The sequence below is a fragment of the Pristiophorus japonicus genome, chromosome 4 (genome assembly GCF_044704955.1).
Source record: "Pristiophorus japonicus isolate sPriJap1 chromosome 4, sPriJap1.hap1, whole genome shotgun sequence".
NCBI classification, from domain to species: Eukaryota; Metazoa; Chordata; class Chondrichthyes; family Pristiophoridae; genus Pristiophorus; species Pristiophorus japonicus.
In genome coordinates, this window is record NC_091980.1 from 10273900 (window position 1) to 10295258 (window position 21359).

At 43.4% G+C, this 21359-nt stretch overlaps 1 protein-coding gene across 1 annotated transcript in view; it reads left to right on the forward strand.

Annotated features, from left to right (window-relative positions):
• The window catches only part of hars (histidyl-tRNA synthetase), a 35480-nt gene that overhangs the window by 6864 nt on the left and 7257 nt on the right, over positions 1-21359 (forward strand). The window contains exons 2-9 of the mRNA XM_070878016.1: positions 2703-2792; positions 3036-3155; positions 6369-6464; positions 9930-10055; positions 11043-11150; positions 14592-14690; positions 18639-18732; positions 20226-20353. Of these exons, the coding sequence (XP_070734117.1) occupies positions 2703-2792; positions 3036-3155; positions 6369-6464; positions 9930-10055; positions 11043-11150; positions 14592-14690; positions 18639-18732; positions 20226-20353 (861 nt within the window). The remainder of the gene's footprint in view (positions 1-2702; positions 2793-3035; positions 3156-6368; positions 6465-9929; positions 10056-11042; positions 11151-14591; positions 14691-18638; positions 18733-20225; positions 20354-21359) is intronic.

Here is a 21359-nt window from a genome sequence, read left to right on the forward strand (position 1 = left end):
AGGTGGACCAGGAGTAGAGGTTCTCAATTGGGGTAAAGCCAATTTTGCTGAGCTGAGATAGGATTTGACCAAAGTGACTGGAAACGGCTACTTGCTGGTACAGCACTGGGAGGCATTCAAGGAGATCCTGAGGGTACAGAGCAAGTATGTTCCCTTAAGAAAAAAAATAAGGGTGGGGTGAACAAATCTAGAACTCCCTGGATATCAAGGGACATGCAGGGTAAGATAAAGGGAAACTTATGACAGATACCGAGAACTCTAATGCAGAAACTCTAAAGGAGTATAAGAAGTGCAGGGGTGCAATTAAAGATCAGGAAAGCAAAGAGGGTATGAAAGAATGTTGGCAAGTAAAATCAGGGAAAACCCAAAGATGTTTTACAAATACATTAAGAGTAAAAAGATAACTAGAGAAAGAGTGAAGCCTATTAGAAACCACAAAGGAAATGTGTGTGTGTGGAGGCAAAGACATGGGTATGATTCTTAATGAATACTTTGAATCTGTTTTCACAAGAGGGGGGCAATGCAGATTTTGCAATGAGGGAGCAGAAGTGTGAAATCTTAGACAAGGTAAACATAGTGAGAGATGAAGTATTAAGGGGCTTAGCAGCTTTAAAAGTAGATAAATCTCCAGGCCCAGATGAAATGTATCCCAGGCTGTTGAGAAGCAAAAGAGGTAATTGCAGAGGCTCTGTCCATCATTTTCCAGTCCTCTCTGGCTACAGGTGTGATGCCAGAGGACTGCTAATGTTGTATCTTTGTTTAAAAAGGGATAGACTGAGTAATTTCAGGCCAGTCAGCCTAACCTCAGTGGTAGGAAAATTATTGGAAAAATTCCTGAGGGATAGGATAATCTTCATTTGGAAAGACATGGATTAATCAAGGGCAGTCAGCATGGACTTGTTAAGGGTAGGTCGTGTCTGACTAACTTAATTGACCCTCCTGGTTACCTCCTCGAAAAATTAAATGAGGATAGTGCGTATGATGTAGTCTATATGTATTTTACAAGGCTTTTGTTGAGGTCCCACATGGCAGACTGGTCACAAAAGTAAAAGTCCATAGGATCCAGGGCAAGTGGCAAGTTCGATACAAAATTCGCTCCAAGGCAGGAAGCAAAGAGTAATGATGGTTGATTGTTTTTGTGATTGGAAGGCGGTATCCCAACGGGATTCTGCAGGGCTCAGTGCTGAGTCCCTTGATTTTTGTGGTATATATCAATAATTTAGACTTGAATGTAGGGGGTATGATTCAGAAATTTGCAGATGGTACTAAAATCGGCTGTGTGGTTGATGATGATGATGAAGAAGAAAGCTGCGGACTGCAGGAAGATATCAATGTACTGGTCAGATGGGCAGAACAGTGGCAACTGGAATTAAATCCGGATAAGTGTGAGGTTTGGGGAGGTCAAACAAGGCAAGGAAGTACACATTAAATGGTACGACACTGAAAAGTGTAGAGGAACAAAGGGATTTTGGAGTGCAGGTCCACAGATCCCTGAAGGTAGCAAGCCAGGTAGATAAGGTGGTTAAGAAGGCATATGGAATACTTGTCTTTATTAGCCGAGGCATGGAATACAAGAACAAGGAGGTTATGCTTGAACTGTACAAAACATTGGTTAGGCCACAGCTGGAGTACTGCATGCAGTTCTGGTCACTACATTACAGGAGACTTGCAAGAATGTTGCCTGGGCTGGAGAATTTTGGCTATGAGGAAAGATTGGAGATGTTGGGTTTGTTTTCTTTTGAGTGAGGAGGCTGAGGGGAGACCTGATTGAGGGAAAATTTCTTCACCTAGAGTGGTTTGCATCTGGAACTCACGCCTGAAAGGGTGGTAGAGGCAGAAACCCTCACCACACTTAAAAAAAAATAATTGAATGTGCACTAAGTGCCGTAAGCTACAGGGCTACGGACCAAGAGCTGGAAAATGTGATTAGACTGGATAGCTCTTGGTTGGCCGGCATGGACACGATGGGCCGAAGTGACCACCTTCCATGCTGTAAATTTCTATGATTCTATGAAATCATTTCTTCACACTGCTGTCAGCTGCCATTTTCCGTCTTCACACAGGTGTACTCAAAGTTACACAATTCAGCATGCACTCCATGATTGAATAGCCGTAGCACTTGTTGTAAAGGCTCACACTTGGGGAAGGTACCTTAGCCACTGCAAATCTTTTTTCTAATTTCGGCAGCATGTTGCTTTTCTGTTGCTGACATCAGTGAGACATGCTAACTTGACTCCTGCCGTTCTCTTTTGAAATGCTGGCCGCCTGCAGAGGCACTAAATACTTTTGAGTATGCAGGTTCGACTATCTCTTAACTGCATTGTTCCACGTGAGCAGAATCTGTGTTCCAATTTTCTGTCACTTTGATCAGTGCTGGATCTATGGAAAGCTGATGGGAATTGAGTGTATGGATAGCTCCTGCATCCATTAATGTCGCTGCACTATTTTGGGTTCTGGAAATACACGGGAATGAGTAGTTTTGAAATGACTGCAATTTGCAAAACATTTCCCCCCAAAGAGGCTTGATAACATGCTTTACTGTTAATTTCTGCCAAATGAAAGCAAATTCTCAGCTTCCTCTTTACAGACTTTAAATTGCAAAGATAGCGTAGAACATTTTTTTTTAATGAAATTGTCCATTGGTTGAAGGGGGGAGATTTTATTCACTGCATTTTTTTAAATGTTTTTATTACTTTATTCAGATTTCAGAGGAATTGTCAAAGTTGATGGAACTGAAAGCTCAGCTTGAAACAAATGATGGGAAACATCAGTTTATACTCAAAACACCTAAGGTATGTTCAGTGTCTATGCGGGCTGTGTTAGAAATTGCCTGTTTATGTTACAGGGTACTTTCGATAGCCAGTTGGACTTTAAAGCAGCTATGTTTGTCTGCACAGAGGTGGCTGGGAGTGCTCCAGCCAACACAGTCATGGTTATCCGCCATCTTTGCCTTCAACACCGATGGTATTTGCATCTATTTGATTTAAAAAATATTACGGTGTGCTACTTTTCTAAGCAAGCTTTCAATGTTGCAGGGAACCAAAGACTACAACCCGAAGCAAATGGCCATCCGCGCGCAAGCCTTCAACACCATCATTAACTGCTTTAAACGCCACGGAGCTGAGACCATTGACACCCCAGTGTTTGAGCTCAAGGTAAGGCATTCAGTGGGGCTGTGCGCTACCTGCATATTTCTCTCTCTCTCGATTGGGGCGGGGTGGGGGTTCTCCGATAGAATGGTGCTGTCGTCTGGGTCACTTAGCATCTTGGTACGAGTACATTGTGGGGAAATTCACACCTGAGCCAATAGGCTTTAACACGCTATATAGGCTTTTGTGTAATACTGCTACTTCATCACCTGAAATTTCACCCATTGTTGCCAAAATCAGCTGTGGCTCAGTGGGTAGCACACTCTCGCCTCTGAGTCAGAAGGTTGTGGGATCAAGCCCCACTCTAGGGACTTCAGCGCATAAATCTAGGCTGACTGTGCAGTGCTGAGGGAGTGTTGCACTGTCGGAGATGGCGTCTTTCAGATGAGACGTTAACTGCTTTAAACGCCACGGAGCTGAGACCATTGACACCCCAGTGTTTGAGCTCAAGGTAAGGCATTCAGTGGGGCTGTGCTCTACCTGCATATTTCTCTCGATTGGGGCGACACCTCCCTCTCTGAGCTCTCTTCATATTCTCCGTGTCTGTCTCTCTTTTCTCTTTCTCTGTATCTACTCCCTCTCTCCAACTCTTCCTCTGGCAATGTCTTCTCTCCCTCTCCAGGACTTCTACACACTCTCGCTCTGCTGGCTCAGTCTGTTTTATTACAATACTTAGAATCGCTTTCACAATTGGGAGAATTAATTTTGAGTTTTATAGCTCAGGAAATTCGGTTGAGGCTGCCGTGTGGCCAGGCTGGGATTCTGTAGCTGTGGAATTGTGGTTTCCGTTCCCACTGCTTGTTCCCTGCTCGAGTTACAAAGTCCAGTTCTGGTCCACCTTTCTCTGAGACCCTGATCGGTACTTCTCGCATCTCAAACCTTCAGGTGGACGTAAAAAAATCCCATGGCACTATTTTGAAGAGCAGGGGAGATATCTCTGGTGCCCTGGCCAATATCTATCCCTCAATCAACATAACAAAGCAGATTATCTGGTCATTATCACATTGCTGTTTGTGGGAGCTTGCTGTGCGCAAGTTGGCTGCTGCGTTTCCCACATTACAGCAGTGATTACACTCCAAAACTACTTCATTGGCTGCAAAGTGCTTTTGAGACGTCCGGTGGTCGTGAAAGGCGCTATATCAATCCAAATCTTTTTAATGTTCCCATTAAGCTGCATGGCTGCACACTGGTTTGGAGGTCCCGCACAGGCCACTCGCCGGCTTTTAAATAAAGAAATGCACATGCGAAGTAATTTGAATGAGCCATGCACCCAAAAATAATTAGCAGGAACATTGGTAGTTACCACCACCAGTGCTGGATCTGTAACCATCTGTATTTTCCCCAACATCTCTGAATTTGCTTTCAATCAAAGATCAGAAGCACAACATTTATAATGCCAAGGCAGTATTTATTACCCATCCCTGGTTGTCTGCATTAAGAGTCAACCACATAGTGTGCAACTGCAGTTTTGTGTAGGCAAGACCGGGCAGGCGTAGGAGGTTTTTTCTCTGCGCCTATTGGGTTTTTAACAAGTCTGGCAGTTTCCATGGGCACTTCCCCCCCCGGCCCCCCGACAAACTGCTGAGTTTAATTTCACAACTTGCTATGGGGCATCTTTCTGCTCTCTAGCACCATAACCAGTAGGCTACCATACCTCTGTGCTGATGGGTGTTGCTCCCAAATCAAGAGGATGTAATGTAGTTGGCTTGCTACCATCAATGTTATGATTTACTGCAATCCTAGTGCAATGCAATAGCAGCTCCATTGAGTGCTTAGTTCTTGCAGTGCATTCTGATTTTCCCGTTACCCTGTCTTCACTGCATCCCCAGCATTGAAGCACTGACCGCATTCAATCAGCTTCGCTGGGCAGGCCAGATAGTTCGCATGCCAGACACGAGCCAAAGGTGGGCAGCGGAAATGTTAAAAGGACATCCTCAAAGCCTCCCTGATAAAGTGAGACATCACCACTGACACCTGGGAGTCCCCGGCCAAAGACCGCCCTAAGTGGAAAGAGTGCATCCGGGAGGGTGTTGAGCACTTCGAGTCTCAGCGCCGAAAGTGTGCAGAGATCAAGCGCAGGCAGCGGAAAGAGCGTGCGGCAAACCGGTCCCACCCACCCACCCACCCCTTCCCTCAACCACTGTCTGTCCCACCTGTGACAGAGTCTGTGGCTCTCGTATTGGACTGTTCAGCCACCAAAGAACTCATTTCAGGAGTGGAAACAAGTCTTCCTTGATTCTGAGGGACTGCCTATGATGATGATGAGGACTATATACATGGAGCTCGAATAAGAACATAAGGAAAAGGAGCAGAAGTAGGCCATTTGGCCCCTCGAGCTTGCTCTGCCATTCAATAACATCTTGGCTTCAACTCCACTTCCCTGTCCATTCCCCATAACCCTTGACTCCCATATCGTTCAAAAATCTGTTTATCCTACACCTTTAAATATATAAGAAATTGCTCCTCCTCTCCGTTCTAAATGGGCGACCCCTTATTCTGAAACGATGTCCCCCCCTAGTTCTAGATTCCTCCATGAGGGGAAACATCCTCTCTGCATCTACCCTGTCAAGCCCCCTCAGAATCTTCTACGTTTCAATAAGATCACCTCATTTTTTGAAACTCCATTGAATATAGACCCATCCTTTCTTCATAAGACAACCCCTTCATCTCCGGTATCAACCACGTCCAAAACTGTTAAGTTGGCTAACAGAAACACATTATCGAACATGATTGAATTATTCCTGTGTGTGCTGAGATACTCCATTGCTATTGCATCATAAGGGGGTGTTCAGGAGTGCCTCTTACTTTCTGCTTTAACCAGTGGACTATATGCAGAGTGGTATGTAATAAAATTACTGGAGGAGTTCAAACAATTTATGCTATTGGCTCATTGATTTTAATGATGAAGGATTGTATCCCTATCACAGTGCCTGTATTTGATTTGTGATTGTTCAAACTTTATTGCCCATAATTTCCATGTTACCTCTGATCTACTCAGATAACATTTGTAGATAATTGGGTATATAGCTAATTGGGTGCGTGGATGATAGAAGTCATACTGTAATTGCTGCACATTGGTTGAAAATCCACGGTTGATACCAGAAAAAGACAATATTGCATAGGTAAGTGTTACATTGATCTTTCACTCAAGACCCATATAATTTATTAATGAAAATATATTAATCTTTTGTGGAATCACAGTATATTTCTGTTCCTTAGGAAACTCTGATGGGAAAATATGGTGAAGACTCAAAACTTATCTATGATTTAAAGGACCAGGGTGGTGAGCTGTTGTCATTGCGTTACGACCTAACCGTATCCTTGATCTGCTGTATGTGAACTAAATTCAACGGTAACAACAATTTGCACCTTTAACATAGTAAAACGTCCCAAGGTGCTTCACAAGAGCAGTTATCAAACAAAATTTGACGCCGAACTATGTAAGGAGATATTAGGACAGATGATTAAAAGCTTGGTCAAAGAGAGAGGTTTTAAGGAGCGTCTTAAAGGAGAAAAGAGGGGTTTCGGGAGGGAATTCCAGAGCTTGGAGCCCAGACAGCTGAAGGGACGACCGCCCATGGTGAAGCGATTGAAATATAGGATGCTCAAGAGGCCAGCATTAGAGGAGCTCAGAGGGTTTGTAGGCAATGTTTCCTCTTATTTTTCATTACATTGGTGTAGGGCTGGAGGAGATTACAGAGCTAGGGAGGGGCCCATTGCCCAGTCCCCATCCGCTTGTCCCACACTGTAATGTAATGGGGTCGGAGACTGAGTAACGCAGTGGATTTATTGCATTGGCCTTTCATTTTTGGGAGCTGGGCTGAAATCTAGGTAAGACTAATGGGATGAAAGGCTTCTCTTTCCACTGAGCTAAGTGAATTGAGCTTGGGGACATCTCGATCGAGTTCCTAATAAATCTATGCTGACACCCCAGTGCAATGCTGAGGGAGTGCTGCACTGTTGGAGGTGCCTTCTTTTGGTTGAGGTGCTAAACCGAGGCCCCGTCTGCGCTCTCAGGTGGACGTAAAAGATCCCACGGGCACTCTTTCGAAGAAGAACAGGGGAGATATCCTGGGGCCACTATTTATTCCTCAATCAACATCACTAAAACCTGATTTATCTGGTCATTATCACATTGCTGTTTGTGGGAGCTTGCTGTGTGTAAATTGGCTGCTGTGTTTCTGACATTACAACTATGACTGCACTTCAAAAAGTGCTTCATTTGGCTGTTAAGTGCTTTGGGGACATCCTGAGGTTGTGAAAGGTGCTATATAAATGCAAGTCTTTCTTTGTGGACGTTCTAAACAGGATTTTTCCCCATGGTGCCTGAATTGGATGTTTATCTTTCTCCATCCGCCCAGTGGCTTTAACTATCACTGGGGTAGAACATGGTAACTTTGTGATTGCGATAACTTGAAGAGGAGAACCAAGACTAGGTGGCAGTTAAAACGGCCCTTAAGCAACTTTATTAGCAAGACTTTGATTACGGAGCGCAACTAAATTTAAGCCCTTGTCTGATATGCCTAGTTCAACCAAGTCGACTTAATCTGAAGTCATGCACTCTGTCCTGTGCAATATTGTCCACATCTGTGTGACCTGAATTTTACATTTTTATTAGATTTGTTATAAGTCATAGCTTATTCAAATAATACCGATACAAGCAGAGCATACCTTCAGTAAACAACTCAATACATTCAACTTAACCAAATACCTGATTTATGAGGCAGCTTTCTGTATGTCTCTGTCACAGTGAAACTAAAAGCAGTATTCGATTTCAGAAAATCTGGCTCCAATATATCACTTGAAGTCCAAGGTGCTACTTAAAAGGGCTACACTGCACTTCATTCCGTCATCAATGTACATCAAGCAGGATTCCATTTTTCCTGAAAGTAATCTATATCTTGCACAGCATATAATAGCGTAGACAATCGCTTACAAAACAAAGATCAAGTTGTGTGGTCTGCACGTATTCACTGATCTTGAGTAATCCTTCGTCAAAGTTATCCATTTTTCCTTCAGAAAGTAGAACGCCCCTTCATAGATCAATACAGCACAGAAGGAGGCCATTTGGCCCATCGTGCCTGTGCCGTCTCTTTGAAAGCTATCCAATTAGTCCCACACTTTGCCCTATAGCCCCGTATTTTTTTCCCAAGTATTTGTCCAATTTTCTTCTGAAAGTTAAGATTGAATCTACTTCCAGATCCTAACAACTCTCCACGTTTAAAAAAAAAAAAAAAAAAAAATTTCATGATGCCACTAGTTCTTTTCCAATCACCTTAAATCTGTGTCCTCTAGTTACTGATCTTTCTGCCACGAGAAACAGTTTCTCCTTATTTGCTCTATCAAAACCTTTCATGATTTTGAATACCTGTGTCAAACCTATCCTTAACTTTTTCTGCTCTGAGGAGAACAATCTCAGCTTCTCTAGTCATTCCACATAACTGAAGTTCCGCTTCCCTGGTACCATTCTAGTAAATCTCCTTTGTACCCTCTCTGTGACATCCTTAAAGTGCGGTACCCAGAATTGGACACCATACTCCAGCTGGGGCCTAACCAGTGTTTTATAATAGTGTAGCTTTATAATATGCTTGTTTTTAATTGATGGAAAGCAGAGTAATGTTACTGCCAGTGCCACCGTTCAACTTTTGTGACTGCTGCATGTTCTCACCCACTAACAGTCTGACCCGGTCTCCCAAGAAGTACAGTTACAGTTACCAGACTTAGGGAAAATCCCATCTTTCACTGCACCTAACCCGAAGACATCATCGGAAGGCAGTGGGACTGGTTTGGTTGAAGATGTACTGTTTTAAACATTGAAAATGCTGAGATCTGCTCAATACCCAGCAGGTAGTGCAACTACTTGCTTTTGTACTGAGCCACATGCATAAAAATGTAGCAGACCTGATGCCCAGCCTGTGCTCAGTAAGCTGGGGCAGTAATGCAGACACGACATTTTACCTTGATGTCCACAGAATAGGGAAAGGAAAAAAATCATGGGTTCCCATTCCTGATTGCTAATCATTTATCCCTGCTGGAAAGTGCAAATTTTTTTTTGTTTGTGGAATGTGGGCATCACTGGCAAGGCCGGCATTTATTGTCCATCCTTAATTGCCCCTTGAGAAGGTGGTGGTGCGCCGCTGCCTTGAACCGCTGCAGTCCGTGTGGTGAAGGTGCTCCCACAGTGCTGTTGGGGAGGGAGTTGCAGGATTTTGACCAGCGATGATGAAGGAACGGCCGATATATTTCCAAGTCAGGATTGTGTCTTGGGGGGGGAACTTGCAGAGGTGGTGGTGTTCCCATGCGTCTGCAGCCCTTGTCCTTTTAGGTGGTAGAGGTCGCAGGTTTGGGAGGTGCTGCTGAAGAAACCTTGGCGAGTTGCTGCAGTTCTTGTTGATGGTGCACACTGCAGCCACGGTGCGCGGTTGGTGGAGGAAGTGAATGTTTAAGGTGCGTACAGATGTCAGGTGAGAGCAGATGGGACCCTATTGAATAACCACCTGACATTTTGTCAAGGCTCAAAATGAGAACTAGTCAATTGGGTGAAATACTGGAGGACAACTAGCAGGCAAGGAACCAGACCTCAAGCAGCGTCGGTCTTCTGGTGGTAGATAAGAGAGATTTCTGGGAAGGATTTTAAAATGAAGGCATGATGGTAATTACTTTCCATCATTGTAATCTCCTGATTTATGTGACCAACATACAAAGCATAAGATTTCAAGTAGAGCTGTGCAGCCAGTACTGTCATTATTACTATATTTGTCCTTGACTTCCTTTTCTCGGGTGCCCTTTGCCCGTTACTTAGCAATGAATAAAATTACTAATATTAAGAGATATCACATTGCCAAAGTTTACCGAAGAGACAATCCAGCCATGACCAGGGGCCGTTACAGGGAGTTCTATCAGTGTGTGAGTATATGCTGGTCATATGTTTTTGGCGAAACATTCTACTTGGGAATAATTTAAGTTGCAGAAGTGGAACCATTTTGGAATAGCTGAATAATAATGACCATAATCCAAAAAGCATGAAATGCTGCAAGCATATTTACAGACAGTTGCACTGTAAAAATCCAGTGTATAAGTTGCACTCAGTCATATTGCCCCATTTTGTCATCCATGATATGCTGATCCATACATGGTATTTAACTGGGGTCCCTGGAGGGATTATTCAACGGGATCCTAGGAGTCCACAGAGTCATTGCTTTCTCGATATTTGATGACTTACCAGCACATTTCTATTGCTGTCTACTAATAAAAATGTTTCCTGCTGCGAGTGAACTATTTTCCTTTGCGCAGTTGATAATTACCTTTTGGAATTTAGGAGAGTGGTTCCTGGCAGTACATCATTTATTGGTAGGAGGTCCTCAGAAGTATGTCAGTATAGATGGAGTCTGTGGGAGTGATCAATACTGGAAGGGATTGTGAAATTGACTAAGAATTCAAAAAGCTTAAGGTTTTGGCAAACAGTTTAGAGAATGAATTAAAGTTAACAACTGTAATCTTATTTATTTCATTTCTATATAAATCTATGTTTCAATAAAAATATTTTGTAGTTTAACCTGAAAAATATAGATTGTGAATTTGACTTTTTTGCCCATTGGAGAGGTTGAGCGTATACTTTAGGTATCCCATACAAAAGTAGATTGTTAATCCCAAAGCATGCTATCCCACTCATTTTGTAACATTCAGTTTCATTTCATGTAGCATGGGCCTGCCTGAGGAAGTTTCATTTTCAATTAGCGTGAGTGAAGATGATCCAAATTGTAAAACTGAGTCTGGCTACCTGTTGCATTTTCTCTTTAGCCTGTTTTCAGTGTTGCAATGCAAAATGTATTTATGCTGCCACTTCCAATTTAAAAATGTTTAATAAAAAAACCAAATTGTTTCCTCGCTCAGGATTTTGATATTGCTGGCCAGCACGATGCAATGATACCAGACGCCGAATGCCTGAAAATTGTCCATGAGATCTTGAGCGAGCTGCAGTTGGGAGAGTTTCTAATTAAGGTAAAATGGAGGAAATTTCAGTAAGACCAATGAGAGAATGGAGAGCCGGTGAAATGTTTGAGTTACCACAGCAGGGCACCACAAATGTTCTCCCTAATTTTCTTAAGGTGCGCAGCCCCTTTAATAGACTGCGGACCATTCAAAGTTTTGCGCATGCATGAAATTTCTCATCGGAGAAATCGATCCCAGGTTGTGGGGGACCGGCGCAGCTTAGAGGGAAGGTTAGGTGCCGCCGTTTTAATTTAAATCTTTTCTCATTGAGAAACCTAGGTGGAGATGTGATGGATTAATTGGTCATGTCATTATGTGAAGGCAGATAGAAGTGAGACTGGCTGTATGTGTTCTCTATAAATGTAAAGCTGAGGCACAGGCAGTCTTGGGATGGTTGCCATAGATATTTTTTGTCCTTGACCTTCAGGCAGGTTTGAGGCACTAATTAAGCCAGGTAGATGTTGGTTCAGGGACCTGGGCAACCTCATTCTGTGAACCATTCAATTTCGAACTGAGATTGTCTCTGGGAGCTTGATCCAATTAAAGTAGTTTAAAACAAAAATACATTTTCTGTTTGCATGAAATTCCCCGTGAGCTCCAGGCAAATAAAAGACAAACTAGAACAGTTAATTCCTGTCGGAGAGTACTGGGCAATAAATTAGTTTGTGCTTGGAGGAAGAGGAGTGTGAGATGGGGGAATAATATTGCAAGTTTGTTGAGACAGATACACAGGTGGTGTAAAAAGACCATTTACATTCGCTGCTGAAGCAGCAGAGTGTGACTTCAAAAGTAGAGGCAGTTTAATGTATTCATTGTTGAGCTGCCCTGTATGTGCTTTACTTGATATCATTCCAAATAAAGCTGGTCACTCAATTTGGAGCTCGAAATGAACTCACGGGTGATATGTTGATACTTCCGTTGACAGGAGTGGCTTGGGGTGAAACAAAACTATAGAGGGCTCTGGCGAAGTAAAGTTTGTGCAAGTTCTATCGGTACGAGATCCCTGTAGGGCAGAAATCTGAGTGGCTTCATCTTTTGGACAGTAGGATACAGTGTGTTCATTGGCAGAGGGAATAACTTGTCAAAAAATAGCTTTGATCACAGAAGGGCTGAAGTCCTTAGATCAGGACTTCACCAAGGGTGAAATGAGTAGGAGATTGAGTACAAGAACTAATTGTTACGTGATACCAGGGTTGGGTTTTGAAAGCCTGTAGATTGTAAGAGGATAGAAAGACTGAGGTAGGTGGGGTGTTTCATGCTTCTCAAACCCTGTACAACATCTTGTATTTATATAGCGCCATTAACATAGTAAAACGTCTCAAGGTGCTTCACAGAAGTATTTTTTTTTAAATTGACACCAAGCCGCATAAGGAGATATTGGAGCAGGAGGTAGGTTTTGAGGAGCGTCTTAAAGGAGGATAGAGGGGCAGAGAGGTTTATAGGAAATAGGAGTTTAGAGGGAGTTCCAGAGATTAGGGCCTAGGCAGCTGAAGGCACAGCCTCCAATGGTTGAGTGATTAAAATGAAGGATACTCAAGAGGCCAGAATTAGAAGAGCGCAGATATCTAAGGGTTGTGGGGCTGGAACAGGTTAGGGAGGGGGTGAGGCTATCAAAGGATTTGAAAACCAGGCTGAGAATTTAAAATGGAAGTGTTGCTTAACTGGACGGAGCTAATGTAGGTCAGTGAGCACAGGGGTGATGACTGAAGGGGACTTGGTGTAAAAAAAAAAATGAGTTAAAATAGGAGATGCTGAGAAGGAATACAGCTTTTGAAGGCCAATGTAGAATGGGTTTTTCTGCTGGCCTGTGGCTAATGACTGAAAAGGAACTCTGTTTAGATGACTGCAAATATGAAATCTTCATTGTGGAATTGAAATTAAATTCTTCCAATGTTCTTAAACTTCCATACAATCAGATGCTAAGGAAGCATGGTCCTATCTTTCAAATATCCAGATTTTGTACTTCCATTTAGATGCTACAGTGCAATAATAATCCAGTACAATCTTTGCAATGTAATTGTTGATCATCTGCAGCCTCTTGTTCTTGTGCTGTAGGTCATGACATTGGAACTTTCCAAATATTGTAGTATAAACAATGCACGTAAGCCTCAATCGGAAATCCACTCTTTATCATCAACATAGGCAGTCCCTTGAATGAGGATGACTTGCTTCCACATGAGTTAACAGATGTTTCAATGAAGGACCCGATATTCCAATCGTGAACTCTAATTGAGGGGGTGGAAGATGCCTGTGTGTGGATTATTTTAACGTGTGGTGACCGTTGCACACCAGCCACCCACACGGGCTTGACAGAGGTAGGCCTTTATCCAGTGGCAAGGGTAAACCAGGACAACTGGAGACCTGCTCTGCTGCACGGATCGAGTGTGCGCACATCGCAGTGTGGGCTGGCCTCCGCTCTTTTACAACGTTGGCAGTGCACATTCTTCAAGTTTTACTGCAGACTTATGACACCAAAGCAGGCAGCATGATTCAGTACATACAAGGTACTTGGGTCAAAGCTGAAATTTTCTATCTGCTGTCAGTGAGGTTGATCCAGTGACAGCGCCACACCTGCAGGCGATTTTAGTGAGAATAAATAAAACCATTTAACCCCTTGACATCTGCTTTCTGCATCAATGTGCATGATGTATCCAGGATTAAAAAAGATGCGGAATGGCGTAGCAGATTATTTACACTCCCACGGGGCATGGGGGTATGGCCTGAATTCCCTGCATTGTGTTCCAATGTTATCTGTATTATGAAGGGAGACTAAACGCGAAGTATTTCCAATAGAGGAGATGGGCAGCTCTTTCGCAGCGGTTGGCTTTTTGTCTGCAAATGGTGCACGGGACAAGTTACAAATTTAGCACTCAGCCATCCTAAGGCTTTGTTTGCTCTTGGCTTGGCTGCATATATATTATACAAGTAGTGTTCAGCAATGCACTAGACTCTCGGTTCCACAAAGCCTCTCTTTATATTGCAGGCAAGATTGCACAGAATGGAACAACGAACAAACAGTGGTGTATACAGATGTTTGAACAGTTGTTTGAAACTTTTGCGCCTCTTCTCACCACAAGGACTCCCTGATGTTTGGCGAAAGTCCTTGTAGATCATTAATCGGGCAACAGTGTTACTGGCCTGTACATCTCTGGCCAGAATAGGCATTGGGCAGGGTTTACATTAGTTGCTACTGACTTCAGAGGGGCCAGTTGAAACCATCTCTTCCAACCTCGGGAGACCAAAATATGGCAACGGGATGAGAAGGTTTTGAATTCCATCTTCTGATTTGTAATCGAAACTTGTTGATTCACGTTGATTTCTCAGCAAATTAGAACAATGAAGGTCTGGTTTTACACCAATTAGTGACTTGTCCATAAGATTGGAACTGTGTATTGCGAAAAATCTGTTCTGATGTAAAGATTTTGTAACTATCCGTTTCTCTGTATTCAGGTTAATGACAGGCGTGTCCTGGATGGGATGTTTGAAGTGTGCGGAGTCCCAGTTGATAAATTTCGGACAATCTGTTCCTCGGTCGATAAAATGGATAAGGTAATGGGCTCGTGGGCCAGATTTGCTGCCCTTTCGTAGAGAATGGGTGGAAAACCTAGCCCATTCTTTATCACAGACTGTTCTGAGTCCTTGTCCAAAACCATTTGTTTTGAGGAGTTTCTGGTTGATAAAATCAACACCAGTTCAGAGCACAAAATGCTGGTCGCGCTCAGCAGGTCAGGCAGTGTCTGTGGAGAGAGAAACAGAACCTTTGGTCAGCTATGTTCAGTTAATGAGTTCAGCAAGGGGTGTCTAAACTTGGCCTCAATGCCTCCACAACAACTTTTACTTGTATAGCACCTTTATCATGGTAAATTATTGCTTCACAGGAGCGATTATCAAACAAAATTTGACATCAAGCCACATAAGAAAATATTTGGGCAGGTGACCAAAAGCTTGGTCAAAGAAGTAAGTTTTAAGGAGCATCTTAAAGGAGGGTAGAGAGGCAGAGAGGTTTAGGAAGGGAATTTCAGAGCTTGGGGTCTAGGCAGCTGTCGGTGCAGCTGCCAATTGTGGAGTAATTAAAATCAGGGATGCTCAAGAGGCCAGAATTAGAGGAGTGCAGAAGTGGGGGCTGGAGGACATTAGAGGTAGGGTGAAGTGAGCCAGGCCATGGAGCAATTTGAAAACCAGGATGACAATTTTAAAATCAAGGCGTTGCTTAACTGGGAGCCAATGTAGGTCAGCGAGCATAGGAGTGGTGGGTAAGTGGGACTTGGTGCGAGTTAGGGCACGGGCAGCCGAGTTTTGAATGACCAAGTTTACGTAGGGTAGAATGTGGAAGGCCGGCTTGGAGTATGTTGGCATAGTCAAGTCTAGAGGTAACAAAGTTGGGACATTGAATAAATTTAAGACAGAAATAGACAGTTTCTTAAACGATAACGGAATAAGGGGTTATGGGGAGCGGGCAGGAAAGTGGAGCTGAGTCCATGATTAGATCAGCCATGATCTTATTGAATGGCGGAGTAGGCTTGAGGGTCCGTATGGCCTACTTCTGCTCCTAGTTCTTATGTTCTAAAGCCATGGATGATGGTTTCAGCGGCGGATGATCTGAAAACCGGCCAGTGTTCCCACCATTGCTGACAATAACCCAGTGATCTGCTGCTGGAAATGCGTGGACCTGGGGGTGAGGAGAGGATCTGGCTTGGCTCCCAGTTCAACAGTCTGCCAGCACATACTGTTGGAACTCTCGAAGAATTGGTACTTGAGCCATGGATCCACATCCTAGCGAGGAGTCATTGCCTTTGAAAGGGGAGGGAAGAAAAAGCCGATGTCTGTGGAGTATCACAAACAGAACAGTTGTCAGCTGAACAGCACAATCAACTTGCAGAATTCTAGTAATGACCAATTGAAACTTAACAGAACAATATCAACACAACGAGTTATATATTTTGATAGCATCTCTTCAATCTGACAAAAGATGAATTTGTTGAACAAGGTGGGAGAATTGAGAGCATACCGCCTTATGTTAATGATTCAAAAGCTTTTACTTGACCTGAAACGTGAACTCTTTCTCTCTCCACAGGTGTTGCATGACCTGCTGAGTATTTCCAGCATTTTCTCGGTTTATTTCAGATTTCCAGTAACCCCAGTATGCAGTAGGGTACAGAACAATGTTTTAAAGCTGATAATGCTTAGTATAGCTACCTCATTATTTTTGTACGAATCGTGCTTTATCTGTGATGATTTACTCCAAGATTTCAAAGGGGGAGAGAGAGCTGTTTGTTCAGATGCAGTTTCTTGAGGTGTAATTTCATAATGCTCTCCAGTGCTGATGATGATTAGAGACAGTCTCCTGAACTGTGTCCCTCGAGATTGTTCCCACCATTCAGTGAGATCTGTGACCTAACTCCATATGTCCGCTATTGCCCCATATCCCTTAATGCCTTTGGTCAACAAAAATCGATCAATTTTGGATTTAAAATTAACAATTGACCTAGCATCAATTGCCTTTCGTGGAAGAGAATTTCAAACTGCTTGTTTATATACTTGTGCTTCAGTAACAAGAATGAAGATAATGGAACAACTGGCCATCCCAGTTAGAATGTTTTCCAAGTTTTGTGAAAATGTGTTTGTTTTAATTGCAATAATAGTGACTAGCCTTTCCTTCTGGGCTTTTTGTTATTTACATTAAACTAGTTTGCAGGATTCATTAGAGGTTTAAGTGCCACTTTGTCTGGGTGAAAGGCATCTCCAGCGTTTTCAAGTGCCCTTGGTAGCAATTCAATTGGTCTTAATGGTCACCTTAAGTGTTCTGCCAGTTGCAAACAGCTCCTTATCTTTCCCAATTTCCATTTTATGACCTGGTCACTCTCGAATTTCTCTGCAACATTAACCTTCCAAATTGGATTGTCTTTGTGAACTGTGTTGTGTTGTTAACCCTTTTAACTGCAGTAGAGGTTTGTGTGCTTTCATAGACTCAAAGAACATTACAGCACAGAAGGAGGGCAATCGGCTCATCGTGTCTGTGTCAGCTCTTTCGAAGAGCAATCCAGTTAGTCCCACTCCCCTGCTCTTTTCCATATCCCTGCAATTTTTCCTTCAAATATTTATCCAATTCCCATTTGAAGGCTATTACTGAATCTGTATTCACTACCCTATCAGGCCGTGAGTTCCAGCTCCTAATCACTCGTTGCGTAAAAAGTTTTTCCTCGTGTCGCCTCTGGTATCGACCCTTCAGTCATTTGAAGTGGAATGCTTTCAGACAGCGCCTTAATTAAGCATCTCCCCTACTCTGCATATATTAAATCAAAAAGAAGCCTTCAAAAACATGATTGACTAAGTGATCCAAATTCAAATCTTGGCACTGATCATGGTGGTGGTTTTATATTTTTTCTTCAATTCTCTGCATCCCCTTTCCTGAAGGTGCTGACTCTCACTGGGATACAATTCCTTGGTGGCCAGTATCCCACCCAATTGGGCATTGTCTATACCGGCCTGGATGGCAAGGTCTGGCTGGCCATTCCCTGTGGTAATTGATCCTGTCTGTTCTTGCTTTGTGTGTGCACTTTGCATTAGCTGTTGGGTAGGGGTCAGCTTGGCTGATTTTGTTCCCTGGTACTCCCACCATGACCCCAAGCGACTCGGATGCCAGTTGCAGTGGCCCTAACACCATCCAAAACTAAAGTCAGCGAGCTCAGCGCAAAATGACAAATACCATATTAAACACGAAAAACATTCATAAAATCCAGATCCTAAATTGTACCGAGCTTTGCATTGCAGCCCAACATTTAGAGAGCATAGAAATAATGTAGAATTTATTCGTAAGGAATTGACAAGCAAAATCATCAATGCAACCAAAATATATGTAACCTTCCTGACCTACACAGCCAGCTCGGCACTATATGGGTGTCGAGGGTTATGGAGAGCGGGCAGGGAAGTGGAGTTGAGGCCAAGCCCAGATCAGCCATGATCTTGTTGAGTAGCGGAGCAGGCTCAAGGGGCCAAATGGCCTACTCCTACTTCTTATGTTTTATGTCCCAGTCACCATGTGAGTATGTATTGGTGGGTCGTGTTCACTCCTGACCATGTTTTCCATACACTTGACCATTGTGAAACATCTTTAATAAAATGGCACCATTTCCCATTAAGCATGTGAGCCGCCTTTTAATTTTTCATGACATTAATGGTGATATTACACTTCCTGTATATCTTAGCTGGGCTAAGGCTTGAGGCTGTGGTTCCTGATGGTGCCCAGTGATTTTCTGTAAAATATTGCATTTTTTCATTGGCACTTGCCAATAATTTAGTGTGCAAAATAAATCATGTATTTATTATATTATATACACGCATTACTATTATGCATGTATATTTTTATTTATATATTCCCTGCTCCATGTGCATCCATTTCTTTAACAATCCCAGCTGATGCACTTCTGTTCCGGTCACTGTGTGAAGCTTACGTGGACTCACTTCATGACTTCTTATGCTTTTGTTGTCTTCCTGTAGATGGCGTGGGAAGAAGTCAAGAATGAGATGGTTGCAGAAAAGGGACTGGCTCCAGAGACTGCTGACAAGATTGGAGAATATGTTCAGCTGAATGGTATGCTATCTTTTTTTAAAAAAGGGGTGTTTGTGACCAAAGCCAACAGAGCCCTTAGCAGAGTGGTCAACAACCAGGGGACATAGATTTAAAGTCATTTGTAGAAGGTTTAGAAGATAAAAGGAGTAGGCCATCTGGCCCCTCGAGCCTGCTCCGCCTTTCAATAAGATCATGGCTGATCTGATCATGGCCTCAACTCCACTTCCCTGGCCTCAACTCCACTTCCCTACCCTCTCCCCATAACCCTTGACTCCCTAGAGGGAATTTGAGGGGAAATGTCTTCACCCAGAGGTGGGGTGGAGGTCTGGAACTCATTGCCTGAAAGGGTGGTGGAGCAGAAACCCTCATTGCATTTAAAAAGCCCTTGACTATGCACTTGAAGTGCTGTATCCTACAGGGCTATGGACCAAAAGCTGGAAAGTGGGATTAGGCTGCGTAGCTTCTGGTCGGCAGGCACGGACGTGATGGCCCGAAATGGCCTCCTACCGTGCTGTAAATTTCTGATTGCATGAGAGCCTTCTCAATTTTTTCACTAGTTTATGCTAAGTATGTATGTTAGATGATGATTTCACGACTGTTTTTAATGTTTCTTTATACATAAAGCAGAAGGAACAAAATTATAAGATCGTTCATCTTCTCAGGATGTCCCAATGTGCTATGCAGCCAATTTATTACTTTGTGAAGTGTAGCCCCACCTGGAATATTGTGTTCAGTTTTGGTCTCCTAATCTGAGAAAGGACGTTCTTGCTATTGAGGGAGTGCAGCAAAGGTTCACCAGACTGATTCCTGGGATGGCAGGACTGACGTATGAGGAGAGACTGGATCGACTGGGCCTGTATTCACTGAAGTTTAGAAGGTTGAGAGGGAATCTCATAGAAACATATAAAATTCTGTCAGGACTGGACAGGTTAGATGCAGGATGAGTGTTCCGATGTTGGGGAAATCCAGAACCAGGGGACACAGTTTAAGGATAAGGGGTAAGCCATTTAGGACTGAGATGAGCAAGAACTTCTTTACTCAGAGTTGTTGACATGTGGCATTCCCTATCGCAGAGAGTTGTTGATGCCGGTTCATTGGATATATTCAAGAGGGAGTTAGATATGGCCCTTGTGGCTAAAGGGACTAAGGGGTACTGAAGGAATGATCAGCCATGATATTGAATGGTGGTGCAGGCTCGAAAGACCAGATGGCCTACTTCTGCACCTATTTTCTGTGAGAAATATGGCTGAGATTTGGTGTGGGACATCTCCACTTGCTGCATAAGTCTCCCTCCTAAAGGAGATGTGCCCCAGTCAAGGAGATATGGAAAGCCCAGGCCACAGTATGAATGCAGCCTAACTGCTTACATTTAAAATGCAACTATATATGGCGCTATATCAGTTAGTTAATTCTGATTGTGATGTAAGCCAGCAGTAAAGTGGTTATCTTGCATCTATCGGTCTTGTTATGTACTCCTTTGCGAAGCATAGACAATAATCCAGTGTCTTTTACAGGTAGGACAGAGTTGATTAACAAGTTGGTACAGGATGTCAAGCTGTCCCAGAACAAGATGGCTTTGGAAGGACTGAATGACATGAAGCTGCTCTTTGAGTATTTAACACTTTTTGGTGTTGAGGAGAGGGTAAGCAGCTCAGATACAAAATTTAAAGAGTTTTCTGATCTAATTGCATGCTCTGGGCAACACTTCTGGTTCCAGCAAGATAGAGTTTAACCATCTCCCCATGACATTCAATGAAATGACCATCGTTGTATCCCCCACCATCAACATTCTTGAGGGGGGTCACCATTGACCAGAAACTTAACTGGACCAGCCACATATATACTGTGGCTACAAGAGCAGGCCAGAGGCTGGGTATTCTGCAGCAAGTGTCTCACCTCCTGACTACCCAAAGCCTTTCCACCATCTACAAGGCACAAGTCAGGAGTGCGATGGAATAGTCACCACTTGCCTGGATGAGTGCAGTTCCAACAACACAAGAAGCTCGACACCATCCAGGACAAAGCAGCCTGCTTGATTGGCACCCCATCCCCCATCTTAAACATTCCACTCCCTCCACCACCGGCGCAGTGTGTACCATCTACAAGATGCACTGCAGTAACTTGCCAAGGCTTCTTCGGCAGCACCTCCCAAACCCGCGACCTTCACCACCTAGAAGGACCAGAACAACAGCAGCAGGCACATGGGAACACCATCACCTCCAAGTTCCCTTCCTAAGTCACCTACTATCGTGACCTGGAAATATATCTGTGTTCCTTCATTGTCACTGGGTAAAAATCCTGGAACTCCCTCCCTAACAGCACTGTGGGAGCACCTTCACCACACGCACTGCAGCGGTTCAAGAAGGCTGCTCACCACCACCTTCTCAAGGGGCAATTAGGGATGGGCAATAAATGCCGGCCTTGCCAGCGACGCTCACATCCCAAGAATGAATTCATTTTATTTTAAGTCCTATTGGGATGATGAGAATATCATTTGTGGAATGCATCCTGTTGGGGCTGACTAATAGAGGTTTTTACTGAAGTCCATTTGGCAGTTGGGATATATGTAGTAATTTTCTTTATCGTGAAGGATATATATAAATTATATAAACTAGAGTGTCCCTCATTGTTACAAATTGTAATCGTTT